The sequence below is a fragment of the Hibiscus syriacus genome, unplaced genomic scaffold (genome assembly GCF_006381635.1).
Source record: "Hibiscus syriacus cultivar Baekdansim isolate YM2019G1 unplaced genomic scaffold, ASM638163v2 tig00116944_pilon, whole genome shotgun sequence".
NCBI lineage: Eukaryota > Viridiplantae > Streptophyta > Magnoliopsida > Malvales > Malvaceae > Hibiscus > Hibiscus syriacus.
In genome coordinates, this window is record NW_024063479.1 from 1,585,139 (window position 1) to 1,613,019 (window position 27,881).

Sequence of the window (27,881 nt, forward strand, 5' to 3'; positions counted from 1 at the left end):
AAAATAGATGTCGAGATTAACTCGGTTTTTCCCAATGAATATCTTCTCATTTCCTATCATTATTCTCAGCCATTTATTTTCATTCATTTAACCGTATTAAGTCTATGTTAAACAGAATTAATTTTATATTGTGTAATAAGATAAAAATCTTAATAAATTAAACTGAAATTAATAGGATAAGAATCTTAACAAATTAATTATTTGATTGTGATTTGTGACCTTATATGATCGATTCTAGTTGTCAAGAATCTTAACAGTGATAGGATTTGAATTTGGTCTTACAAGCTCAAATTTTTGAATCCCACCCACCCGTGACAACACTCATTGGTAAAAAGACCTCATTCAAAAGAGGCAAACACCCGATTCACAATACATAATTTTTTTGCGTAAGTGAAATTTGGATAAACTACACGTTTAGTATATAACATTACGTTTTGGTTTCATTTTGATCACCTGTTGTTAATATTTTTCAATGATGATGTGACATTATCTTATGGTGACACGTCAACATCACCGTTAATTTTTTAGCTGTGAATGACCAAAATGAAATCAAAACGTAACTTTAGGTGTGATTTTGAAAAAAATAATTAGGTGATCGAAACGAAATAAAAGTAATAGTTGGGGCTATTGAACGTGTAGTTTACCCTTAATATTTTTGTCAGCAACTACCAAATCAATATGCCAATTTTTGTCAGCAACTACCAAACCAATATGCCAAATTCCAATTAAAATTCACAATCTCAATGAATTATATATAAATGGTGTCATGCAAGTATCGATCCAAGCATCATTTGTTGATAGAAAGATGAGCTTAGAAACTGAAGCTAGACTTCCAGTTATAGATTTCTCAAGCCAAGAGTTGAAGCCCGGCAGCCCTGAATGGGACTCGGTGAAAGCACAAGTCCGAGAAGCTCTCGAGGAGCACGGGTATTTCGAGGCTTCGTTCGACCGAGTCGCGGAGCTTCGAACACCCGTGTTCGGAGCCTTAGAAGAGCTCTTTGACCTGCCTCTGCAAAGAAAAAAGCTGTGTGTTCTGAGAAGCCATTTCGTGGCTATTATGGGCCTACAGCACGACTGCATGAGAGCATGGCGGTTGATGAACATATGGCCGGAAACATTGAACAATTTCACGAACGTGTTGTGGCCTCAAGGACACGTAAGCCTCAGGTTCGGACTAATAACTATTGCGGTTATTACTATAAGTTTATCTCTTTTCATCAAAAATACGATAGATCGAAATATCGAAGTATGATTGTATTTTTAAAACTTTTAAATTATATATAATTTATGTCATACGTACATCTTACACCAAAACTAAAGTTTTTTCCCATCTCGGATCGAGTGTTAAACTTTACCTTTTGACAACAAAATTATATATTATCAAAAGAATTTTGATTTTTTAAGAGAAACTTTTGAAAAATATCGTTCTCATGCCAAAAAATTTTCTTTGATTTATCCTTAAAAAGTCTTTAAATCAAAGGCGGACGGTAATTAGGTCAGAACGCCCCTAGTCGCCAAAATTTTAGAAAATGAACATTTGATCCCTTAATTTAAAAAATAATACTTTGTCCTTTGAAATTCTCAAAGCTATGGAATTATTTTACCAAGATTTGCTTTGAAGTATTGTTCGTTGGAAAGTCAGTTGAAATCCCAACAAATCGGTTATCCTTATGTGGATGTTAGTCTGCATATTCTATTAAAAATCATTAGAGGGTTCATAAAGTCGAGAGCGCCTTGGTTGGTGGAGATACAACCTGTAAGACTCACAGACCATTGGTGGTCGACGGATTACTCGATGAACGATACTTCGAAGATTTCTTTCAAAAGAGTTGAAAATTCCATCAACATATACGAAATTTCCCCTATTAAAATAGTAGTTTTATAATAATTTAGTTTTGGTTGTTGCAGTAAAACTCTTGTATCTTTCACACAACTAGCATGTGGATTAGAGAAGACAATTAAGAGGATGATACTGGAGAGTTTTGGGGTTGAGAAACACATATGAGCTCATTGGCTCCACCAATTATCAGCTAAGGCTCTTGAAATATGGAAGACCACAAACAACAGCGAGTCAGCTGCCCTTGGGGTGCATGCACACTATGACCAATTGATGACTCTTCTGTATCAAATGAGGTTGATGGGTTAGAGATTCAAAACAAAGATGAAGGATCAATGTTAAACTCTCACCAATTCTTTTATGGTCATCATTGGACAGTCCTTCAACGTAAGTCTTCTTCTGTTTCTAGTCACTCCAATATTAAATCAAATACAACATGATTATTTTTTATTAATCATTCATTTTTATATGTATACACACACTCAATAATATTTCTGAATTCATCATTGGGTGCAGATATGGCTAAATGGTCGATTGTGTCCGCCTTGTCATCGTTTGTGATGAAGGGAAACAGGGTAGATACAGCATCGGTGTTTGCATTACCGAGAGGAGGCTACCACGTACAGGCACCAGAAGAACTTGGGACGACGATTCTGGCTTTCTGTTCAAACCCTTTGACTACGAAGAGTTTCAAGAATTTCTCTGGAACCAAATGGCTCGAGGAGTTTTTAAAACTGATCTTAATGCATATTGCAGTGTCTAAGATTTGTTTGTTCACTGTGATTGACGTTGTTTTCTCTGTGTTGAATTTATCTTGGGTAAATGTCAAAAAAGTCACAATGTTTATTAAAATGATTATTTTGGTCACTATTTTTTGTGGAGCATTTAGCCCTCAACATTTCGTTTTAAGGCAAAAAAGCTCATCTATAGATTAAAAACCGTTAGTTACAAATGGTTAATACTCTAAAATAGAGGCTTTTTTTACCTAAAATGAAACGTGAAGGGCTACAATGTTTTAGAAAAAAAATAAAGGCCAAAATGATTATTCGATGAAATGTGAGGGATATTCTACCATAATGAAGGGACTGCCTTGATCGAATAAGTTATTTTAAGTTGCCATTATTCGACCAAGCAAGACACAAACCAGTATGAATTGCCCATTATTCGGCTTGTAAGACATTGGTCAGTTACCATAGTAGTCACGGATAAGACCACCGGTAGAGCTATTACCGATGTAGTGGATACAAAAACCTCCATGCACGAGAGGTTGCCTCGAATAAGACAGGTTGGACGATTGTTGAGAGGCTGGAAGCATCCCTTCAGCGTAACGATTTCCCCAAACGAAAATACATCAAATAAACGAGGATCCGAAGAAGAAAAATTATTAAAACACCATTATTATGATTCTTTCACAATTGCCATAGAGGAAAAACATTTAGACTTTGTTAATAAAGAGACGAAAAATGATTTTTTTTTTTTAAAAAAAATTGAGGGTGAAATTTGAAAAGATGGAAAACAGATTGTTCCCATTAAGGACTAAAATAGAAAAACTATACTTCAGGAACTAATTAACCATTAAGCCTTTTCTTAAAGACGCTATGAGTTTTATTTAGGGTTTAATGACCATGAATCCAACTACCTAAAGGTGAAAGGAAGTAAAAAAGAGGGAAGAATTAGTATCGGAAAAGGAAAGAAGATGGATACGGCTCAGAATCCTGGTTCAGACCGTTAAAAAAGCCGACCCTCCTAAATCCGCTTCGTCCTATCTTGACCCTAACTACTGGTAACCTTTTTCATTGTTCGGATCATAAAAACTGTGTTTTCGTGTGTTTTGTTTTGTTATTGTTTGTTGTATTCAGGAACCAGCGTTCTCTAAGAAGAACACTACGAGTGGCTCAAAGATTATTCTCATTTTCGCCATCATTCAAGGCCATATCAGCCCAATTCCTCAGTGCATTCTCTCTCTGACTCATTGTCTTGAATACAATTTTCGTCATATTTTTTGGTGCTATTATGAGGGAAATTGTAGTCATCCAGCTAAAATACATACTTCAAGGCTTAAGAGCAATGAGTAGTCGCTTGTTTGAGTTTCTAGGCTGTATTTGGGAACCGGATTAAGTTCTGATATCTTTAGCTTAGCATTGGATCAACAGAGCTGTTAAGCTTGTTGGTATTTGAATTGGGATTAGAATTTTTATTTTTGTTTTTTTATAATGATTACAAGTGTTAAATAGGAAGCTTTGCATTGGTGATTTGCTTAACTTGTAATTACGGATTGTGGTCACATTTTCGATTGATTCTTGTAAGAAGGGGATTTGATTTACTTTAACATGATATGATGAAAAAATTACATGATGAAGGTGCTGGAACTGGGGTGTGGGAACTCACAGTTGCTGAAGAGCTCTACAAGGATGGTATCACCGACATAACGTGCACTGATTTGTCATCTGTTGCAGTGGAGAGGATGAAGGAAAGACTGCTGTCTAAGGGATATGAAGGTGTGTTTCCCGCATACTTTCTTAAGTTTCTATTGCTTTTTATTTTTTGTTTTGTCTATTTGGCCTATTAGAATTTGAAGCTTGATTCGAGTCTGATGAATTTGCATATGAATGTTGTCTAACTTTGTGATACATTCTTACTGTCTTTTCGTAAGATTTTTATTTTTACATATATGTGGCATGCCATTGAACTAAGTATCGCACGACATTGTGAAGAAAACTTGTGACATATATGTTTACGTGATATCTTCCATCACTTGCCAGTTCATCTGAGAGATTGTTTTCTAGATAATTAAATAATAATTGTAGTTTTTCATCTGGAAAACTGGAGTATTAATCTTCACTTGTTTGGCCATGTGAAACCAAAATTATATATGGGTTAGACTTTAACCTGAAACCAATCTAAATACTGTATCAAGTACCAACTATCATTGGCAAATTCATGGTCAAATGTCCAAAAGATATCCTTTTCACTTATCTGCTATGGAAAATGTAATAATTATTTTTCTTATCCTACTATGATGGAAACAAAATCCTTTTCACCCAAACCAGTTATTTGAACTAGTTTCATTCATCAGTTTTTGCTTTCTTGTCACCTCTTTTATCAGAAATAAAGTCCTGGAAGCAGACATGCTAGACCTCCCTTTAACAACGAGTCTTTCGATGTGGTAATTGAGAAAGGAACCATGGTAAACTGATGAAATCCAAGATGAATTCTCTTTTACATATACTGAAGTTTCAATTTGATTTTCTTAATCATATAATTAAATTCTTCTCTGACAAGTTATGTTTAAATGCTTTTATTTGAAGGTGTTCATAAAGTTTTGAAACCCGACGGCATTTTCATATCTATTACTTTCGGCCAGGTACAAGAAGAAAAAAAATGCAAATTTGTCCTTTCTAAATAGTAAGCTTATTGTTCTTAACTTGGAATTTTCATTCATGTAGCCACATTTCAGGAGACCTTTCTTTCATAATGCCAAATTTTCATGGTCTGTCGAGTGGCATACTTTTGGTGATGGATTTCACTATTTTCTTTATATTGAGGAAGGTTAGTCGCTCTTCATGGCTATCACATGGAATTTTCAATATGCAAATTATATGCTAATGGGATTAACAAGTTCTGCTATAATCTAAAATGTTTCAAAGCTTTCATCTGTGACTTTCTGGTGTAAAATTAACACCTTTCAGCTTTAACAGGGAAGAAGGACATTAGATGGTGGAGAGTCCATCAAAAAGATCGAGATGCCACCAATTTCTCTATATCATGAAGAATTAGAGGGTGAAGATTATATTTTTCGAACCAATGTCGACGAGTTAGATAGTTAGCTAGCAGAACCATTACTCTTCTCCTTTCAATATCCCTGCTGTAACCTTGCTGATGAGGTTGAAAGAAGGCAAAAACATAATCTTGAATACCGTATATCTGTGCAACGTTTACATTAGTGGAATGGGATTTATTATCTTGAACTGTTGCCAGTGATTTTGAGTCCAGCTAGCCGTGTAGCCTTCCGATTGTAAACTTGATCGGTTTGAACCTTGTCCCAAGTGATGTTGCTATTGTAACGAAAATGAGTTACAGCTAAATGTTGTTGCCTCTGCAATTTTTGAGCAAATGACTGTGTACGTGTTTCTGTTGTAACGCAGGCTGCATCCAATTGTGCTTGTATAGCTCAGTCAGATCCCGGGTTTCGGTTTTCCAGAAAACCTTGGCATAGCTTTCAAGGCTGCTGTACCAGGCTGCTAGCCCCCCAAGTAAACATCATGTTGTGTTCAGCTGAGCTACACAGGTGCTTATGTGTTGATATTTATTATTCCGGTAAGGGACACTAGGGCACATTTGCCCTATGTGACACTGTTAACGATCCAAATGAAGAAAAAGTAATAAAAAAATTTACATGAATTGTCCAAAAAAAACGTTAAGTTACATGTTAAAATTATGTATTAACACAAATACGTGTTAAGAAAAATAATCTGGTCAAGCAAAGGTAGCAACTATCATGGACATTAATTCAATCATTCAATGAACGTATCTTTATATATATATATTTAAACATTTAAAAAAAATGCTTTTTTGCATTACCAAATCTAGCATTGATAAAATATTTGTTTTTTAAGTTTAAATATTGCGATTAAAGATAAAGTTCATATGCATTTGTTAGCATCAAACTTACTTCGTACTTGTGTTGTTAATTTATATCGGATATGTTCCTTATTTTTAAACAAAGTTCGGATAATTTTGTCATTTTGATCCTTGCTGATTACTAATTCGTCTGCGTTTTACTCTACACTTCGTCACCCATGACTTTCAACGTATTTATAAGTTTTCTAGCGATTTGCTTTCAAATACGCACAAAAGTACAGAAATATCAACACAAACACCAGATTAAAACAAAAAACAGAGCATAAAATATAATAACCATATAACTTTTTTTAACGAACGAAGCTTCAAAGACTCAAACTTACATAAACAGGGAAACAAAACATAATAAGAGAGACAAGCCCACAATAACAAATTAGTACTCATCTTCACCCTCATCACCCTCGGCTGATTCAGCACCAACCTCTTCATAATCCTTCTCCAACGCAGCAAGGTCCTCACGAGCCTCGAGAATTCACCTTCTTCCCCTCGTACCAGTGAACAAATGCACGCTTGGCATACATAAGATCAAACTTGTGGTCAATGCGAGAGAAGACTTCAGCAACACTGGTGGAGTTGGAAATCATGCAAACAGCCCTCTGGACCTTAGCGAGGTCACCTCCAGGAACAACGGTGGGTGGGTGGTAGTTGATACCACACTTGAAGCCAGTTGGCCACCAATCCACAAATTGAATGGTGCGCTTGGTCTTGATGGTAGCAACAGCAGCATTGACATCCTTGGGAACAACATCACCACGGTACATTAAACAGCAAGCCATGTATTTCCCATGGCAAGGATCACACTAGGCCATCATAGATGTGGGTTCAAAGGCACCGTTGGTGATTTCAGCGACCGAGAGCTGCTCGTGATAAGCCTTCTCGGCAGAGATTACTGGTGCATACGAGGAAAACATGAAGTGAATCCTTGGGTAGGGAACCAAGGTCTGGAATTCAGTCACATCAACGTTAAGGCACCGTCAAACCTCAGTGAGGCAGTCAAGGAAGAAATGACCCGAGAGATCAGGCGGTTAAGGTGGTATGTGGGCCTCTCAATGTCGAGAGCGCCTGCAAATGTCGTAGATAGCTTCATTGTCAAGGAGAATAGACACATCAGTGTGCTCCAAAAGGGAGTGAGTTGAGAGAACACTGTTGTAGGGCTCAACAACTGAAGTGGAGACCTGGGGAGATGGGTAAACAGTAAAACCCAACTTCGATTTCTTGCCATAAAACAGACAATCGCTCCAAAAGGAGAACCAAAACCGGATCCAGTGCCACTGCCAACGGCGTTGAAAACAAGGAACCCTTGAAGACCGGTACAGTTATCAGCAAGCTTCCTGATTTGGTCCAAGCACAGGTCAACAATCTCCTTGCCAACTGAAACAAATAAGCAAATTATTAGTCCCAATAAAACAAACAAAACATGGTAATAAGGACTTACTGGTGTAATGACCACGGGCAAAATTGTTGGCAGCATCTTCCTTGCCACTGATGAGTTGTTCAGGATGGAAGAGCTGGCGATAAGCACCAGTCCTCACTTCATCAATAACAGTGGGCTCAAGATCCACAAATACAGCTCGAGGAACGTGCTTTCCGGCACCAGTTTCAGTGAAAAAGTGTTGAAAGCATCATCACCTCCTCCGACAGTCTTTTCACTTGGCATCTAACCATCAGGCTGTTAACAGAAACAGAATTGTTCGTTAAGAAACCTCGTATTTCAAAACAAAACAGCAATAGATGGATGACATTCTCGCACGAACAAAGAAACCACACATGTGGAAAGCAAGCAACCAAGAAATAAACCATACATCGGAATGTCCCATATATAATATTGAATATTGCATTTTGCATACATGTGTTGGTATCTCAAAACAGCAAAAAATTATAGTATCTCAATTGTTGAAAAGAGAAAATACAACGATTCTAATCAATTATTGACGGTAGTGTTCGAGACTAGGAAAAATAAACTTTCCTGCCATTTTAGACCTTCAAAAAAACCTTATTTTATATCTTATATGTTCCCTTCACATAACTCCGACTAACAGTTATGGTTTTTCCTCGCTTAGACTCAACAAATACTTCTTTTGACGATGTTAAACTAATATCTTTAATGCAATAATAATTACATGTTGATATAGAGATAAACTAATCAGTATCTGATTATAGCAGAAGGTGTTTTCCCCGATGGCAGCAAAAGTAAATCAAGGTGATTTTGTATTAAGTAAAAAAAAAAATCAGTTCTTTGAATATCATTCTTCCCCTCCTGCAACTAACCAAGTAATTCCCTTTTCATCCGTGCATACATTTGGAGAAGAAATCATGAACAATACCAATCCCCCAAAACAAGTATTTTAACCAAAGCCCAAAATGAACAGCTTGCGCTTCGGCGCCTCGAAGAACAGCGCACCCAGCAGAAGCTCCGCCTCAAAGAGCTCTACCGTTCCAACAACACCATCACCTCCAATAATGCCTCTGATTCCCTTCTTCTAAACCCTGATCCGACTCCTACGACCGTCGTAATCGTGAGAGGCAACGAGAGAGATATCGCGTGTCCGAGCAAGCGGGAGGAGAAAGCCAACGCTCGAGAGCGGCGCAGTTGGGAAAGCTAGCCGAGAGAGAAAAAGAAAATGAATTGGATGAGATTAAGGAGCAGTACCTCTTCTTAGGCCAATGCTTGTCGACCCTCATATCAAATGTATCATAAAGTATTAATAGTAGCTTCTTTTAACCTCTACACTGCCTCATCTTGTTTCTCTTCAACGCCTTTTCTTTCTTAATCTCTTCCTTCATCTCCTCATTCTTAGCTACTTCTTCTGTTCCATCCAATCCATTCCAGCCCTAAACCACGCCCAAACAAAAGTTGTGCCTTGTAAGGGTTTTGGTACAAGGAATTCATGTCTCTCGAAGTATTTTTCGTACGAAAGAAAACCTAAATTTCTCGTTGGATTTAATAACCCTCTTATTAGGCTTCTTAGAATGATATATATGGGTTTTGAGCCCCAAGTCGTGGATGTATTGGATGCTATGCCATATAGGTTTAATAATCCTCTTCTTAGGCTTCTTAGGTTTATGGTGGAAGAAAGACTAGGTTTAATAATCATCTTTTTAGGTTTCTTAAGTTGAAGAAGAAGAAGAAAACACATTTTTTATTTTAATTGTTAGAAACACTTATGTTGAGGAACCAACCAGAGTTAACGGCGAGAATTTAAACTGAACATATTGATAATGTAATGGACCAAAAATACTTAATTTTCGTATAGTTCACCCAACCAATTAATATAATAGCTTAATTGGTATAATTTAATTAATAGAAGAGCATATTTGGTATTAATTTATGAATTTTATGTGTGATTAATTGAAGATTAAAACGAGTGGGATTAAATTTCAGAATTTAAAATGAAGGGATTAAATTTCAAAAGTCCAAAGATTATAGGGATTGGTAGTGGAATTAGACCTACTAAAAATCGTTATGATAAAACAAAAAACCAGTCGGGTAAGAGTGAATTTGCTAAATATTACAAAATTGCATGTCCCTGAGATAAAAGCACAAAAGAAATTTGGCTTTTTTCAAAATGGTTTATTCAACATTGCATTTGATTTGAGCCTTGTCCCCTCTTTTCACGTTATCTCTCTAATTTCTTTATAATCCCTAATAAAAAATCCCCAAAATTTTCAACTTTCCCTGAGAAAATCTGAAGAAAGATGGAGACCAGCTTAAACGACACCGAATCACTACTTGCTCGCATCAAACAATTAGAACATGGTACACTTTTATTTCTTCTTTATTTTTCGCTGTGAATTTCACCCTAGTTTTTTTAATAAAAAAATAATGATTTTGATTTTGTAGAGCGTGATGAATTGCGTAAAGATATAGAACAATTGTGTATGCAACAAGCTGGACCAAGTATCTTGGTGTGGCCACTCGAATGCATTTCCAGAGGTATAAAATTTTAATTTCCATCATACGGTTGATGGATTCGTTGTTTTCTTTCTTCTTTTTTTTCCTTCTTTTTTGAGTTTGTTTATTGAGAAATTAATGCCCTATTAGGACAGCTGGATTAGAGCAGGAGATTGAGAATTTGAGAAAGGAATTAGCTGCTTGTACCCGGCATAACCAAAATCTTCAAGAGGAGCTTTGTGAATCTTATCGAATTAAAGTATGTTTATTTTTAGTTTTCAGTTATTATTTTCTTAACCTCTTGTACGAGTTTATGTGAATGCTTTGTTGTTTGCAGACTCAGTTGGCCGACCTACATCGTGAGGAGGCTGCTAAGGTAACATTCTTAACAAACGGAAATGAAATAATTTCGTGTTTGTTTTAGTGAATGAATGAGATTCCTGTTTGGCTTTTTTATTTTTTTCTAGCTAATTTGTTTTGGTTTTTTCTCCAGAATGTGGAAGCTGAGAAGCAGGTTAAGTTTTTCCAAGGTTGTGTGGCAGCTGCTTTTGCTGAACGGGATCATGCGATCTTGAAGGTTCTTCCCATAATTAGTTTAATCTTAATTTATTTATGATTGCCCTCTAGTTATTGTGCACTGTATTTTAATTCTATTCTAAGTTTTGAAGTTCCACATGGCTGGTAACAGGCTGAAAAGGCTAAGGAGAAGGAAGAGCTCATGGCTCAGAAATATAATGAGTTTCAGACAAGGTAATCTTTATATCTTTTCACGTTTGGGTTTGGGGAGGATTTGCTATCACTATTGTCAGTTTCATGGATGGGATGGCCCTTTGGAAGAAAAAAAATTGAGTGCTAAGAACACATATGAAATCTAAAATTAGTTTTATATATAATTTTTATTAGATATGATCCAAATTGATTTTCTTTTATTTGGATAATAATCATTAAAAAATTGTAATACAGGTTGGAAGAGCTTACGTCAAATTGTCTTGAACAGAGCAGATGTAATGATGCACTGCAAATTGATCTTGCAAAACAAAAAGAGGAAATGGAACTTTAAGTAAGGTAAAAAGTCAGAAATATTATGTTCTCATCTTGAGCTGATTTCTTAAATAAGAGGTGCAGTGTCTTGAATTAATATGATGTACTTGTTATGTAGTGATCGTAGTTTTGCTACAAATATGGGTTGATAACCTACTTTACAACCTGTCTTCAAGCTTTACGAAATATGTTATTTAGGTTAATTAGATATATTAAAAATATTTATTTGATTCTTGTGAATTATACATTTGTTTCGAACTAAAATAATTGCTTAGATTTTCTCTTTATGGATTTAAAATTATTTTAATTTTTTTTCTAGCAAGGCCTATCCTAGCAACCCCCTGCCCATCCCCACCCCACCCCCCCCCAAAAAAAAAAAAAGAAAAAGAAAAAGGAGACACGAATAAGAGGACTATAATCCTAATAACTAATAAGAAGCAATGCCTCCCGCCTTTTAATTTTTGGCTTAGGGTCACAGTCTGCTTCACATTTGCCCTGGTAGTTGGTGCCACTAGACTTATTTCTTTTCTAGTTAATCTATTTACATTTTAGCCGCTCTCTTCAAATGAAAAATGAATTTCTTTATTTCAGGGTTCTCATCTACCTTTTCTTTTTGTTCCTTTATCTTCTTGGCTTTACAAGGGCATATGCAATTTCTTACCTTTTCTATATCTGGGACAGGTTATCGACAAGTTACGAGATCAGGCAAGAAACTCTTGGGGAATTAGAGGATGCTAGTTTAGATGAGAAATGTGCATGTCTCTTGAATGATCCTGCCGAAGGTGGAGTTTCAATGATTCTTCCACTGCTAATACATTGTGAGTTCAATTAAATTCTAAATTTTCCTCTATCTGGTTTTGCAGCGACCTTATTGTAATTTAACTTAGAATTATAGAATTTGTCTCTTCTTAGTTTTTCCCTTTATTTAATATTTAGTATTTTATTGTTACTTTGGACTATTACTGCTATGGACAAAGGTGCCTATATGTCTATGATTTATCTACTCCAAAATGAATAAAATATACGGTATATTGGTTTTTTTTTTTCATGTTTATGTTTGTAAAATATATCAATTGATTCAACAACCAATGCCCATGTTCTACGCGTGTTTTACTTCATATCATGTTAATTAAACTTGTGCTTAGCTGGCAAGACTAATACGGTGACTGGCATCAGTTTTTTTTCTTCTTCCAGATTCAGCTTATAGAAATTCAAATTTCTTTAGATTGAATTTTGTTTCAACATGGAACTTGAATAACTTTTCCTCAGACAGAGTTCATTGGAAGCAGAACTGGAAAGAGTAAGGAGATCTGTTGATGATCTTCGAAACAAATTGCGAATGGTATGTATATGTTTGAGATTCCTATGCTTGGTTTTCATGTTTCGTATTGATAGAAATTGATTGTTGGTATATAGGGTTGGAGATTGAAAATCATTTAAAGAAGAAAGTTTGTGAATTGGAAAGAAAGAAAGAGAGTACTTAGTTTTAAATTTTTTCCCTTTTTAATTTCATTTCTATGGTTGTCCTTTTGTTTCTTTTCTATGATTAAGTCCTTGACTTTATGAATTATGTGCAGATCACTTCAGGCAAAATGATTTTGAACAGGGTCACAGAATTACGCATTTATCATTCTGAGCACAAAATTCAAATTATGAATTTACTTGATATGGAAAGATCACATATCAAAAGATTTGTTGACGCAGTTGAAGAAAAAATTAGGCAATTTGATCCAAGAGGGCAAAATGTGCATAGTGTTCTCAAACCAGATGAAGACGAGCTTGTAGATGTACTACAAGTACTGATGCTGAAGAGAAAAAAGGCAATTTGATCCAAGAGGGCAACATGTGCAGTGTGTTCTCAAAACGGATGAAGATGGGTGTGTAGCTGTACATATAAGTACTGATGCTGAAGCCAAGTTGGAGTCTAAGGTTTGTTTCTTAGTGGTTAACTGTTTGTTGGGTTTCTCTCTTTTTTGCATTTATGTAAAAAATATAGTGCTATCTTTGTCGCAAGAGACTGATTTGAATGATAAAAGGTTTTTTATTAAATAAAAGAAACGTCCTGGTTGCTTAAATCCTCCTTTCCAAGCGATGAGTTATAAAAGCTAAATAGAATGACATTTTTTGGGCATTTTTGTTTGGTTTTATGTTTTTCTTTGATGTTTTTTTTTAGTCTTTTGATGCTAAAGCATGTGATTTTGGAAGTTCTGATTTTTCAGGTAGCAACTGCAGTCTGAGCACTGAAAATGACTTTTCTCACTAAAGTTTCTCAATTATGTTCAAATCCATCTTTAACTCTGACAACTTTAGTGAGAAAATCATTCCTATTGAGTATTTTCTGTAAGGATGCATCTAGATGTCAGGAAGCCGGCTGTGGTTATTATTTTACGGTCATTGTACCATGTATTTTAAGTTGTAATTTCTATTTACATCCATATTTTGTAGGGGGAGGATTTAATACTGCTGAGACTAAGGGTGATGCCTCAGTAGCCTTTCACAAGCATTGCAAGAAAAGGTTTCAGATGTTTATTCTGTCTATGGTTTGGTTTCTGGTAAATTAATATTTCTATTTATCCATCATTTTGTAGAGGGATTTGCTCGATTCAAATACTGCTGAGACTACACTTAATGCCTCAGAAGCCCTTGCAAGGCATTGGAAGAAAAGGTTTTAGACGTTTCTTTTGTCTGTGGTCTGGTTTTCTGGTAATTTATACATATCTATTTATATCCATATTTTTGTAGAGGGTCATGCTGGATTTAAATACTGCCGAGACTAAAGGTGATGCCTCAGAAGCCTTGCACAGGCATTACAAGAAAAGGTTTTAGACGTTTCTTATCCATAATCTGGTTTCTGGAAGTTCATACCTTGTTTTCTCATCCTTGAAATCTTCTGTCAGTGGCTGCACTGTTGCTTTATCACAGCAGGAAGAAAGACATTTACTTGAGAAAAATGTTAATGCAGCTCTTCAGAAAAAGATAGATGACTTCATAGAAATTTGCTTCAAGTAACTTTCTCAATTTAACTTTCTATGGAAATGCATTTTATTTTCCATAGTTTTTTTTTGTTGCAGCACTTAATTTGAAACAATGATTTATGAGATCTACTTGGTTCAGTCAATAGACCTTGTAGAGAAACAAAAAATTGATTAGTTTCAAGAGAAACTGTCTGTTGAAGACTTGAAGGACTTTGTTGCTATTCCTTGTTGCATGGAGCATCATGCATCCTCATTTACTCGTCAGCATTTATATGTAGTTTCTGAGTAAAAGAATGATGTAGATAAGGAATGGATTTTTCATGTATCATTGTTCGAATTCAAGAATATGGTGGAATTCCTCTGTACATCCTTGTTTAATCATATGCCTGAAGATCTTAACTTTGACCTTTTTCTTTGTCTTGTTTTTTCAGTTTCTTAAATTTTGCGTGTCAGTGTTTTGAGCAATATTTCTCACTTATAGTGACTGAATTGTGTATACAACTAACTCGAATGTGACATGTATTACAGGAAAATCAGTAATGAGATGAAGCAAGGGAATGTTTTGGCTGAAGTTGCTGACAGAAGAGTTGTTACATATGAAAAAAGATGGAAATTAAAAAATCTGCTAAAGAAAACATATCTGAGACGTTGGGTTGGTGCACTGGATGCTGAGGGGAACGAAGCTGAGCTCCGCCAAATAGCATAGATTTCGTTACTATATATATATATATGTTTTTTATGCTTGCAAATCGTGGAGTGATATCTATTCTACAAGTTTAATCTATTCTACAAGTTTAACATATACTTATGTGGATTATGTTATTACTGTCTTCTTCCAGATTGAGAATCGAAAATGCTACACTGAAGGAGAGCATGGAAAGTATAGAACTCCTGACTTCTACAGTTCATAGATTGCGTCTTTCACTTCTTAAGGTAATCTTTCAGCTTTCCATCATGCATGCAAACATGATATCAAGAACGTCCGAGACTCGCTGTTTCTTTGCTTCAGACATGGGCATGTTATGCTTGAATATTTTAGACTGTTGATTTTGAACATTATTCATGCAAAACTATGTTTAGGTTTACTGAGTGAAACAAAAAAATTATTATCGGTGTCGGAAGTTATTCTTATATTATGTTCTGTCTGTGGACCTTTTTTCTTTAATGCAAATTGACCATTTGAAGCTAAGTTACATTCAACTGTTAGTAATAGCTTTTTTAATTCTTGTTCGACTTGAACGATAAATGACAAAGCTATTCGGTTTTGCAGGTAACAGAGTTGATTAATTCTAAAGATTCAGATGCTAGCGCATCAGAAACACTTGATGAGATCATTACTGAGGCAAAACTTGTGAAGACTGCCCTTGGCAGCTCCCTGCCCGTTAGTTGGTCAGCCGAGGGAGATGGTGAACCGATTGGAGATAGTATAGACTGCGAGGCAAGCAATATGCTCGAGGATTCTGGCAGTCGGAAAATAGATTCAGTTTCTGCTGCAGGGTTTGAGATGCTCGATCTGCTAACGCTTGCTGCTCAGATATTAAAGGAAAACCCCCGAACCTGCTCTTCAAGTACACCCTGAATTTATCCCGATCCATGTTCTAGCCCGGATTTCAACTTCGACATAAGCACATGTGATGCCAAGTTTTTCATGTAGAACAACAGCTCTGTAAAATAGGAGAGGTTGAAGAAAACAAAGTTTCAGGTTTCGGGAATTCCATGGCCAAGTGTGAAAAGGGGGTTGGGCTGTGTCTCCTCAGACAATACCATACATCTGTGCAAGTAGTCTGTTTCTTCCATGGTATACATTGATATGTTTGTGGTGTTAATAACTTGAAAATCTCAGACAATATGTTATGTTCTAATGAGATTGGGGGGGGGGGGAACTTATATAATTCGATATTATTATAGAAATTTTTAATAAAATTTTGTATTTTTTTAAAATGATCTGAATTTAAAATGGCTAAATTTAAATTAATTCAAACTAACATCAATTCAATTAACGTAATTGACAACTACAGTGTATTGCCTTATGACCGATAATCATTACAAGAGTATGCTTTTATGATCTCCATTTTCTACCATTTTTTTAAATATCTCTGAAACCATTGAGGGACTAAGCCAAAAACCTTTATTAGGGATTGAGATAAAAATAAAATTTGCTGGGAAAGCAAGAGTTCTATTCTAAATGATTAAATTGAATTATTTATATTCAACAGGGGCTTAAAGTACAGTTTCACCACTTTGTCTAGAGGTCTAAGGTCCCTTCCTACCCTTTAGATTTGCCCCCGAAACTGGGTAGGAGCATTAACCCGAATTTAATAGTTTCGACTTGATTTGATACAATCTTAAAGGATTTTTTTTTTGGTTTTTTTATAAAAAAAAATTAAATTTAGGCCAGCTGATACAATCTTAAAGAATTGGTTTCTGTTTTTGTTGAAAAAAATTAATTTTGGTCGACTCATAATTTTTAAGGGTGAGATCAGATCGAATCGAGTTTAATTTTAAGATTAAAAATTCTTGATCGATCTGAAATAATATTATAATGATCTCTTATATATTTATGAATAATTATAATAATACATTTCTCTATTTTCTCAATTAGGTCCTTATTTCATCTAATAAAAACAATTTGTGTCGGCCATAAAAAAACAATTTATGTCGGATAGGATCAGATACGGATAAAGGAGCATAATACTCATGTCAAATTTGAGTTGATCAAAAACTTGACCTAACCTATAATCATCTCTAACTGAAACTATAACAACAACCATGTCAACCAAGGAAAATTCTAAAATAGACGTCACATACCGAAAAACACCATTAATATGATATATTAATGTGCATCACTAATTAAATTATCATTGTTAAATAAATATTAAATATTCTAATGATCTATCGACAATTAAACCTTTATTAAAATTTAATTTCAATTCTAATAAGAATATAATTAAATCATGATTTTTTTCATTAAAATTTAAAATTAAAATTTAAAATTTTATTTGTTCAAGATTTAAACACTTAATTTATATAAGTTTCTAAATTCATCACCAACAACAACATCAAGAATCAATCGCCAACAACTAATTGGAAAACCATTTTCATGGCCCAAAAACCTTCACCTGTGATCTTGGTTTATGAGCTTCATAATTTTAGTGAGATGGGCATTATATGACGATGAGATTAACCCTTCTCCAAGCTTGTTATCATAATTGAAGTTATTGGTATTTGAATGCAATCCCTTTAACGAAAATATCATCCATGTCGGTTGCTGCTTTTCCTTCTCTTTCCTGTAGAATCATACAGCGGTAGGCACTGGACGCTTGCTGATTTGGCCGATTTCTCATTGTTGTTTTCAATTCAAAGTTTATCCCCACATGCCCCATGGTTAAATTCATTTTTAAAAAAGCTGTTTCATTCCATTTTCACAGTTCTTTACCCTCCTCCTTCATGATCCTACGATGAACAGGACTTGAAAGGTACTGCTCTGCAACTTTCAAGTTGCAAAATGGATGAACCAGCCATGCTTTCATGATCCTACGACAATCCATAATGTCATTTTATACCCCCACTCTTGAGTATTTTAGTCGTATAATCAATGGAACAATATATATTTCAAAATAAGGAAACCTTTAAGCCGCAATCTTGGTTTATGAGCTTCACAATTTTGGTGAGATGGACATTATACGACGATGGAATTAACTCTTCTAGACTATACATTATAAGAAAACGGTTCTCTGTCAACGAAAATGGTTTTCCGACGATGAACAGTAGTCGCCGACAATTGATTCTTGATATTGTTAATATGTAAAGTTATATAAATGAAGTGTTTAATCAAACAAACAAAATTCTAAATTAATTATAATTTTTAATAAAAAAAATCATGATTTAATTATGTTCTTATTAGAATTAAAACTAAAATTTAATAAATGAAGTGTACGATGTTCTCTCTAGGCTCATCCGTCAACCAAATAAAGATTTGGTTGATTATTTTGTAAGATCGTCTTCATAGACTAAAACTAATATTTTAGGTTACGGATGTATGATTGAAAAAAAAAACTATATCAAAAGTTACAAAATTATGAAATTTTGAAAATACAAATTAGATTATTAATAAAAAAAAACTATATTCATCCCTAATTGCTTCAATGACTACTTTTTAACTTTATAAATAATGGTATATCATCATGATGAGGTTTTGATTTTTGCAGGCTTACTGTAATAATTAAGAACCATCAAAGCCGTTGAAACAATAAAAACCATGAAGTGAATCTTATTTCCAAAAACAAACAAATAACCCAATTGGCACATCATACGATCTCAGCTTTGCAACAATGGATTAAACCAAAAAGAAGAACCCAAGGATGTTCAGATACTCCATGAAAGCAAAAGTGATGTGTACGAGTTCTTCTCACGACTCGGTAGCGATTTCCACAGAAGGAACCATATCGGTCGCGGCGTTGTTGTGTTTCTGCGATCGTTCGTCTCGAGCTGGCTGTAGTTTCCCTCTCCTTGAAGAGTTGGATATGGTGGTTTGCAGTAGAGTTTCCCTTCATGTGCTATGTAGTTTGATGGGATAATGGTGCAACCTCCATGGGTACACTTGAAGCAGCTCTTGTGGTATACTGTTCCATTCACAGTGACCTTTAAAAACACAAAGAGAAAGGGGTGTCAATCTATGTTTCTCGAATCCGAATACATGTGTTGGATACGAATAATGTATCCGACTCTAAGATTTTTGTTATCTAGAACGTCTTTAGAGGATTTATCTCGTACTCCTGACAAAATAAGTATCGATATGAGTAGAAAGAGTTCGAGTAATATAGATTTTAATTACCCTCTCAATTGGATAAGCAGTCTTGTTGCAGCACTTGCATCTCTCTCTGGTGCCCTCAAACATGTTCAACACTTTTGCTGCATTCTGTTCGATTCGATACAAATCAGAGACAAGATTAAGAAATCATAATGTGTTTATTTATTTAAATATCAATTAAATATACAACCAATTTCTTAACTTTAATAATTTTATCGTTAGTGTATCAAATAATTATCTATATATATATATATATATAGTTTGCAGGAATTACCTCGTTTTCCTTTTGTCTTTCTGGTTTGGCGATCTTTGGTATTCCTGAAAAAAGATTTGGGAAAAAACTTTAGCAGATTGTTCAGGATCTTTGTTTTATTCGAAGTATTCTTATCTGACACTCGTCTTCGACATATGAATATAAAGATATAACCTTTAAGGATAATCTAAATACATGATCTTTAAAAAGATCTAAACATATATTTGTCGAATAAATACTCATATCCGAAATACTCGTATCGATACTTACACCCGAGCTCAAATAACATAAGTAAAAAAAAAATAATTCAATAGAAAATTTTACCTTCAAAATCTTGTCCAGACTGCCAGTTCTCTTGAAGAGTGATCAAAGTGAGGTCTACAGTATAAACACCCCTTCAAAAGAGTTGTAGTTGCTAAGCTGCCAATAAAACAAAATAAAATAAAATCTCAATATTGTAAAATATATATGGGTTAATTGTACTAAATGTTCTTCATTATCATTTTCAAACTATCCTAAGCTTAAAACATTTTAATTGAGTTCTTAAATGTCAATATTGTGTTAGTTAGATCCTTTTATTAGTCTATCAACTGCGTTAAATATAAATTTTGGATCTGACATGTGACATATTTAAAATATTAAGATCAAATTAGTTCATTAGTGGAAACTTAATCTAATGTGTCAAACAAATTTGGGTAAACTACACTAATAGTTACTAAACTTTAAGACATTTGACTTTGAACATGAATTTTTAAATTTTGTATTAGAGTCACAGTACTTTTAAGAACTCAACTGAGTTCTTAAAGTATTATTCACATAATTAAATTTTAAAATATTAATATTTTCAATACTCAATTAAATATTTTAAAATTTATAAAGCAATTTAAAATCTCATAATCAGAAAATCAAGAATGGCAAGAATAAACAAATTCCAATACATTTTCATTTAGCTACTAAATATGTTGTAAATATGACAATAATTTGATCGAATTTGATAGGTTTGATCTAATAAGATTAATCTTTTAAAGAAAACAATTCGATTTCAAGTTGGGATAGGCCGAATTTGAATTTGAATTTGAAGGGAAAATATACTATCAACCTTATATGAGATAATATATGGTTTTCTTTTATTTATTTAAGAATAATTGTTATAATATATCTCCATGTAATTTTTTCAGTTATATCACTATTTTATGAAATAAAAAGTACAATATATATATATATATATATGTGCGCGCGCGCCAATAAGTGTTGGCACAAGTGGTTGAGATTCAGGAATTTGAGCTTGTAAGGCCAAGTTCGAATCACACCACCTTCGCTCTTGGTGAGCAATCTGTAAAGTCCTATTTAAATCCTAATTGTATCTTAGGTATGCCTTAGCCCTGGATTGGGGGAGCCACCCCTGTATATAAAAAAAAGATGTATTTATTCCGGGTTGGATCAGATGAGATATAAATTTCCATCCTAAAATTCAAGTTGAGATCTCCCTACACGTGAACCGAGTCGAGTTAAGGAATATACTTCTCTCAGGTTGGGTCATGATGACCAGAAATCTAACCTTACTTCACTCGTTGACATCCCTATTTATATAATTCTAATCATGTCCGATATTAGAGACATACTCGTATTCGATATTTATCCGAATTCCATTAACATCGATATCGAAAATCATGGATGACAAAACAAAGAGATGTTACCTTGAGGGTACCCCTGCAATGGTGGCATCGGAAGCAAGCCTTATGGAAAACCCTATTATCAGCCGCCAACTTATCCACCAAATACACAGTCTTATCGCAAGCACTGCATTTTTGTTGAGTCCCTTGAAAGGTCGCCATTTTTGTTTCCACGAGAAGCTCCGGATCTTTCGACAACAAAGCCGATTTTTACGAAGAACCCTATAGATCACGAAGGCGAAACAGAGTAATCCAAAACGATTTTTACGATCGTTTTAGTTGATTCTTTTTATGAATCGAATTTCACTCTTGTTTTCTCTTCCGACCTGGGCTTCTTCCTCACCGATTTGATCCTCCCTTTGGAGCTTTAATATCTGTTTATTTATAGGGTGAAAAGGGGGCCAAAAATAGTGTGGACTGGAGTGAATTGAGGAGGCAACGAATTAAAGCAAATTTGTAGGAAATGTGTCGCTTTCTGCCATTTTTGCTTTCATTTTTTGTCCCCTTTTTAAGCAATTACCCCCACCATCCAACTTTGTTTTCTAATATTTTGATTTGCATTTCAACCTGTCATTTTCTTTTTCCTTAGAAAATTTTGATTCCAGAATAAGGAAAGTGTTTTCTTTTACCGTCATGCATTATTATAGAGAAGGGTCAAACCAAGTATTTAGTTATTTAATTATTACTTAAGTATTTAGTTATTCATCTATCACTTTAGTTTCGTTGAGACTATTTAATTATTATTTTTTTAAATCATATATTGATCACCGGACTTTAAAAATATAACGGTGATCATTGAAAAATTAAAAATTATCATTTCAACAGTTATCTTTATATTTTAATCGCATGTGGACCAAAATGAAATCAAAACGTAACATTATGTATGATTTTGAAAAAAGTAATAGTGAAGTGATCGAAACAAAACTAAAGAGATAGTTAGGTGACTAAACTCATAGTTTACCCTCTAAAGAATAAAATTTTGAAAGGTATAATAATAATTAGTCCTCAATTTTACACATTTTGATGTTTTGGCCTTTTTATTAATTAAATTTCACTTTCAAACATTCTAAAAGATTTAAATATGATCAGGGATAGATATGAGATCCAGATCCAATGGGTTTCGATCCGCTCTAATTTTGTAAGATTATTATTTTATTGAAAATTTTGTTTCAAAATGAGTCAAGTTTGAGTTTAAGATGAACAATTATTGATTCGACCCAACTCAAGATAATAATATAATTATCCCTCATGTTTAGAGATAATTGTAATAATTCTTTATCTATATATATATATATATATATATATATATTAATACGGTCCTTATTCACCAAATAAAGTTTTTAAGTGAATTTTTATTTTAAAAATTGAATTAAATTTTGAGTCGAATAAAACATTTTCAAATATGTGTGCGACAGGATTTCAAGTGATGGATGCAGGATATAATATTTGGATCGAATTTAAATAAATCAAAAACTCAATCAAACTCCACCTATGTTATCTCTAAATATGACACTCAACCCTTTCAAAAATAATCGAGTTGTTTTATATTGACACACAATACAAAGATTACAACATGAGTTGTCACTTCAAATAGTTTAAAATTTATTATTACAGTCATTATTTTACTAGCAAGTGATTTAATTCTTTCTGAAAGATTAAAAATAAATTTAATTATAAAATGAATACGGGTAAAACTAATAATATATATGTGTTAAAGGATCAAATTTATTTATATAATAAAAAAATTTAAAAAAATAAAATAAATCAATTCTTTTAGAGCATTTGCTTTTGGCTGAAAGGAGTGGACCTAAGGTTATTGAGTAGCAAGAATTTAATCATGAAAATGCCTGCCCATCTGGATTCCTCGTTACTTCATTTTCATTTTTCTGGAATAAAATAATTTAACCCTTAAATTTGATTATTTTTTAATTTAGTTTCTGGATTTTTTTCACATTATTTAAAAGGACTAAAATAAATAAAATACTAAGTTTAAAGACTGATGTAAACTAAATTAAAACTCATGCACTAATTTGAAAGAAATTATCAAGTTCAAATATTAAATGATACTATTTTTTTGTATTTTGATTTGTCATGATTAATGTCACTTCAAGGTCCTTATTAATTGGCCGACAATCATCATTTCATGGTCATCATCTACAACTAATCTGTTAGATACATAATTAAAAAATAATATGTTTATTAAGAATAGTATAGTTAATAGGATATCCATAATCCTTTTTATTTTTATTTTTAAATTAAAATTTGACGTTAGAAAAATTTAAATAATCTTTATTTGGTTGACATTTTAAATTTTGTAAATTCTAATTTATTTAAGTATAGTTATATTCGATTTGAGAATTTTAAGAATTAAAAATAATTAGAAATTTTATTAAAAAAATAAAATATCATAACTAGATATAAAAAGCGAACATTTCCCTTCAAATTTTTTTAGACAATTTTATATATTGAAAAAAATTATCATTATATTTTTCAAACTAAAGATTTTTTTTGAATATCTGTGATGATTATAAGATAATATATATTTAATTTTTTTAACTTATCGACAACGAACATATATCTCGTAGACGAAATTATTTGAACCCAAATCCTCTGAAAAAAAAAAACAATATCTATTCAATTCAATAAAAATATTCGATAATTATATAGATTCTAATTATTTTAGGAGTTAAACTAGATCCGACAATTAAATGCGCCAAAAATTCTTTTATCATTTTCACTTTTCATTTGCGAGACTTAAACTCGAACTCAAACTCTAAATTTAATTTGAACGGTATCTTATTACTTACGGTCCAAGGGTCTAGCTTTTTACAGTTTGGTAACTAATCACTTCTAATCACTAGTGAAATGAGGGGACCCTTCATTTCTACTAAAAAAGTATCTGATTTTTTCCCATTACACAACAAATTCATTGACCCTAAATTTCCAAACTCAAAATTACTCAACCATTCACCTAACCCCTATGCCGCAGTCTTACTCACCGGACGCTCCTCTCAAGGTTACCAAACTATTCTTCTAATTTCCAGATTAAAAAAGATAAGAAAGTTTGATTTGTTCTTCACTGCATATGCATGAGAGTTGAACTAAAATTAAGAATTCCAATTGTTCATCACTTGCACTTTTCATAATCTCCTTCCTCTCTTCAACCTAAAGGTCTTGGGAACTTGTTGATGTGAAATTTGTTCACCCCGCTACTGAGGTCTTTCACTGGTGGCGGGTGTCGCTGCTACCCAGTAATAGTCACCGCAGCACCACTATGCCACTCTTTTGCAGTCCGAAAGACTGTACCACATGAAAAGTAAGAGTGGCAAACTTTGGTCTCTAGTGAAAATTAACAGTAGTTCTAGGAGAAAAGGATTAATAACTAAAAACCAGACATTATACATTACAGAAATAGGGCATTTGGTCTATTGGTTTGATTCTTGCTTCCGGTGCGAGAGGTCCTGAGTTTGATTCTCGGAATGCCTCGGTGCCCTTTAGCCCAAGTTCAAGACAGATTCAAAGTTAACTGCATTTCGATAAACAAAATAGCCCACAAACAATTTAGTTGGTCAGAGATTCATCAATAAACAAAGAAAGTACACAATATTCTTCAAAATTAGCCACCTAGAGATATTTATAACAGTATATGCAATAAATTGGGCATTTGGTCTAGTGGTATGATTGCTTTGGGTGTGAGAGGTCCTGAGTATATGCCCATCCTTTATTTTTTTTCTCTTTTTCTATTTGGCAAGAGGAATCTGGACCCAAGTCATTTTTCAAAGTACTAATTGTTTTCTGACAAGACTATAAATAATGAGTTGCATAAGTTAATTAAATATGCAATCACCTATGTTGAGCAGCTATTCTTCTTGCTTGTGATCTCAAAGTTTTCAGATTAAATAAAAGGCATCACATAAGCGTGTATGGAACCGGCATTTGAGGAGCAGGCTTAAATAAATGATTACAGAAAGGAAAACTAGTTAATGAGAAAGCCAAATGTCCAGTCTTCGATCGATACAAAATCTAATTTTCTTCTCTTTTGAGAAGTGGTGAGCAAAGGAACAAAGCTTCGTCAGTGTCGGATGCTTAGTAGAATAATCAAATGGCATTAGCAGCTAAAGACTAAACTAGATATCACCTACATTGCTTGCAGCAAAATAATAATCCAGCATTCAGAATGCAAAGTCCCAGAAATAAAAGGTTATTAGGGCACGCCACCTACCGATCATTCAATGACTCCCTAATCATCCAATAAGCTCATCTACCTTAAGCACCAAGTTACTATTCAAACAGCAGAACATGCTGACAAGGCTAGCATCTACTCATCAAAAATATATCACGACCATGAATAACATATAAAATAGTTAAAACCTAGCCATGATCAGCATTAAAGAATGGGCATTTGGTCTAGTGGTATGATTCTCGCTTCGTGTGCGAGAGGTTCCCAGTTCAATTCTCAGAATGCCCCATTTTAACCTAATTTCATAAGAATTAACCTAACCATATGCTCAAACAGTCATTAAAAGAACAGAAAAATTCTGTAGTGATGTTCTACATTGAAACTATTTCTGCCTAAGGGGGAATGAAATAGAAAGAACGAATCCATGTCAAACACGTACACACCCATATCCGGGAAAAGATTTTAAGAACATTACACAAAATGACTGGGTTTCTGCATAGCTGCCTAATCGTTATGTAATTTTTGTTTTTAAATGCAAAACAGTCTAAAATCTAAGAGCATAATAAACTTATAAACTGTCTATTTAGCAGTCAAACACTTAATTGGTTAAAAGAAATTATTAAATTTTAGGAAAATCATAAACAATAGATGTTTTGCCTTCTAGTGTATTCATATTCTGAACTAACAAGTATCAAATGGAATCACAATTTAGAAAACAGCCACAACCTGATGTTATATGTTAATGTGATTTTAAAAGCCACCAGCATCCAATCTCATGTAGGCAATATTGGAATATGCATTCTGGAATATACATTCCGGAATATACATTTGCATTCTAGAATATGCATTGTTAACGTGTAATGTGTGCATGCACTATTAATGTGTGCATTGAGTGTGTATGTGAGTTGTTATGGTTGTTAAGGATAGGGACGTTTTGGATTCTGTTATGAATGTTGTTATAGGAAGCTAAGAGATTGAGTAAGCTTGAAGTCATAGCTACTATATAAGCTGGTTGTGATGTAGTTGCACGTGAAGCATAATAGTAATATCAGATGTTATTCATTTGATCTTAATTCTCAACATGGTATCAGTTGCTAAAGATCCTGAAGCCTTTCTTCCGCCGCACCTTTCTTTCGCCACTGTTATCTCCATTACCTTTTTTCAAGTTGTTTTTCTTCATCCGTGTTTTTCTTCATCTTCTGCTCTTCATTGAATGATGTTGCTGTCATCGCTAGCACCACCTGTTTCTTCTTCTTTTTCTGCCGCAAGTATCGCATCATGAGGTGATTGTTTCTTTTATCACCAGTTTTTCTTTAACATAAGTATTGAAGAATTTTGAGTTAAACAATGATGGCTCTGTCGTGCATTTATCATTTATGATCTTATTTGGAATCATCTACTACCTGTTCGACGTTTTGTTTGTGAGAGTTCGGTAGTGACAATGTTTTCTCCCGCTGCTTGGAATTCGTTGGTGCTATTGTGACTGTTTCCAGCGCTGTTAATGATCGTATCCACCTGCTATTCTCTTGCCGCTCTTGTTGATGATGCCTTTGTCATCACTGCTGCAAAATTGCTCTCAAATATCTTGTCTGTTTTTCGGGTTCATCGGATCTCCAATTGTTTGTTATCTTCGTCGATTCACCAGTCGAACTTCCTCTATTTCATATCAGAATCTCATATCTGAATCTGGTTCCTTGACGCCAGTTGGTTGTTCATTGGCAGTGTTACAAATTTGATGGTTTGCTACGTCAGAGTTTCATCGTCATCGCTTCATGTTTTCTGGCGACTGTTGCAATTCTACAATGAGATATGTTGAGTTTGTTTTTCAGGTTCTATCTAAATGGATGCTGCCTCCTCTATCATTCGTGTTTGATTACTGATTCATGTCTCAGTCACTATCATTTCTTAGTTTTAGATGGTAATTGATTTTGGAATATCAGTTGTTGTCTGTCTACTGCTTATGCTTTATTGAGATTAGTTTTGTGTTGGTGATTCACAATGGTTAATCAAATCTGGTTTGGTGATTGGATTCTTGCATTTGGGACGTTATTCAAGCAAGAAATCAAAGTTAGTGTGAGTTTGAGCAGAGTAGCAACATGTGAGAATTCTGATGTAGTGATTTAGTTGTTGCATAGACGTGCATACTCCTCCTTCTGAGTCTTGTTCTGTTGACTTTACTGAATTGGTTACTGCTGATGGTTGGCTGAATACTTGTTCATTGGTATAAGCGAGTTAATTTGGTTGAGAACAATGGTATTGTTTTGGTGATCTCTTCAATAGTCATGGTCTGTTTAAAAACAACTTATTGTTGTGGTATCTTTTCATCATTTGTTACTTTTTCTCCAAAGAAATCATGGGACTTGAAAGCTTCACAGAAAATCTAAAGGCACATTGGGTAAAAGGATGAAGAAGGAAGAAAATAAAGGTGAATAAAGTAGAACGAAGGGAAGCATCGCACTTTTGATTCTCGTCTATAGTAGAACGAAGGGAGGCATCGCACTTTCGATTCAAGAAGAACGGAAGGAAGCATCGCACGTTCGATTCAATTAGAACGGAAGGAAGCATCGCACTTTCGATTC

At 34.0% G+C, this 27,881-nt stretch overlaps 3 protein-coding genes and 3 pseudogenes across 3 annotated transcripts; 4 read left to right on the top strand and 2 right to left on the bottom strand.

The window, feature by feature from the left end:
* The first annotated feature begins 805 nt into the window (after positions 1-805).
* On the top strand, positions 806-1,833 carry LOC120188471 (probable 2-oxoglutarate-dependent dioxygenase AOP1). Its single transcript, XM_039191898.1, has 2 exons — positions 806-1,156; positions 1,711-1,833. The coding sequence occupies exons 1-2, from the start codon at positions 806-808 to the stop codon at positions 1,831-1,833; spliced, it is 474 nt and encodes a 157-aa protein (XP_039047829.1).
* A 1,259-nt stretch (positions 1,834-3,092) lies between these two features.
* Positions 3,093-6,019, top strand: LOC120188472 (EEF1A lysine methyltransferase 4). Its single transcript, XM_039191899.1, is given in 11 exon segments — positions 3,093-3,122; positions 3,490-3,620; positions 3,697-3,711; positions 3,713-3,788; positions 4,198-4,228; positions 4,231-4,339; positions 4,944-4,972; positions 4,975-5,201; positions 5,284-5,390; positions 5,541-5,673; positions 5,716-6,019. Coding segments are annotated over 10 exon segments (879 nt in total). The 3' UTR covers positions 5,665-5,673; positions 5,716-6,019.
* A 747-nt stretch (positions 6,020-6,766) lies between these two features.
* On the bottom strand, positions 6,767-8,100 carry LOC120188329 (annotated as a pseudogene).
* A 1,953-nt stretch (positions 8,101-10,053) lies between these two features.
* Positions 10,054-13,127, top strand: LOC120188428 (annotated as a pseudogene).
* Positions 13,128-14,928: 1,801 nt separating this feature from the next.
* LOC120188429 lies at positions 14,929-16,273 on the top strand. Its single transcript, XM_039191876.1, has 3 exons — positions 14,929-15,100; positions 15,224-15,319; positions 15,657-16,273. The coding sequence occupies exons 2-3, from the start codon at positions 15,260-15,262 to the stop codon at positions 15,963-15,965; spliced, it is 369 nt and encodes a 122-aa protein (XP_039047807.1). The 5' UTR covers positions 14,929-15,100; positions 15,224-15,259; the 3' UTR covers positions 15,966-16,273.
* Positions 16,274-18,616: 2,343 nt separating this feature from the next.
* On the bottom strand, positions 18,617-21,485 carry LOC120188430 (annotated as a pseudogene).
* Positions 21,486-27,881: the final 6,396 nt, after the last annotated feature.

Coding starts and splice junctions, on each gene's coding strand:
- LOC120188471 (XM_039191898.1), top strand. CDS start 806: ATGAGCTTAGAAACTGAAGCTAGACTTCCAGTTATAGATTTCTCAAGC. Junction 1,157..1,710: donor TGTTGTGGCCTCAAGGACAC/GTAAGCCTCAGG, acceptor AAAAATCATTAG/AGGGTTCATAAAGTCGAGAG.
- LOC120188429 (XM_039191876.1), top strand. CDS start 15,260: ATGGAAAGTATAGAACTCCTGACTTCTACAGTTCATAGATTGCGTCTT. Junction 15,320..15,656: donor TGCGTCTTTCACTTCTTAAG/GTAATCTTTCAG, acceptor TCGGTTTTGCAG/GTAACAGAGTTGATTAATTC.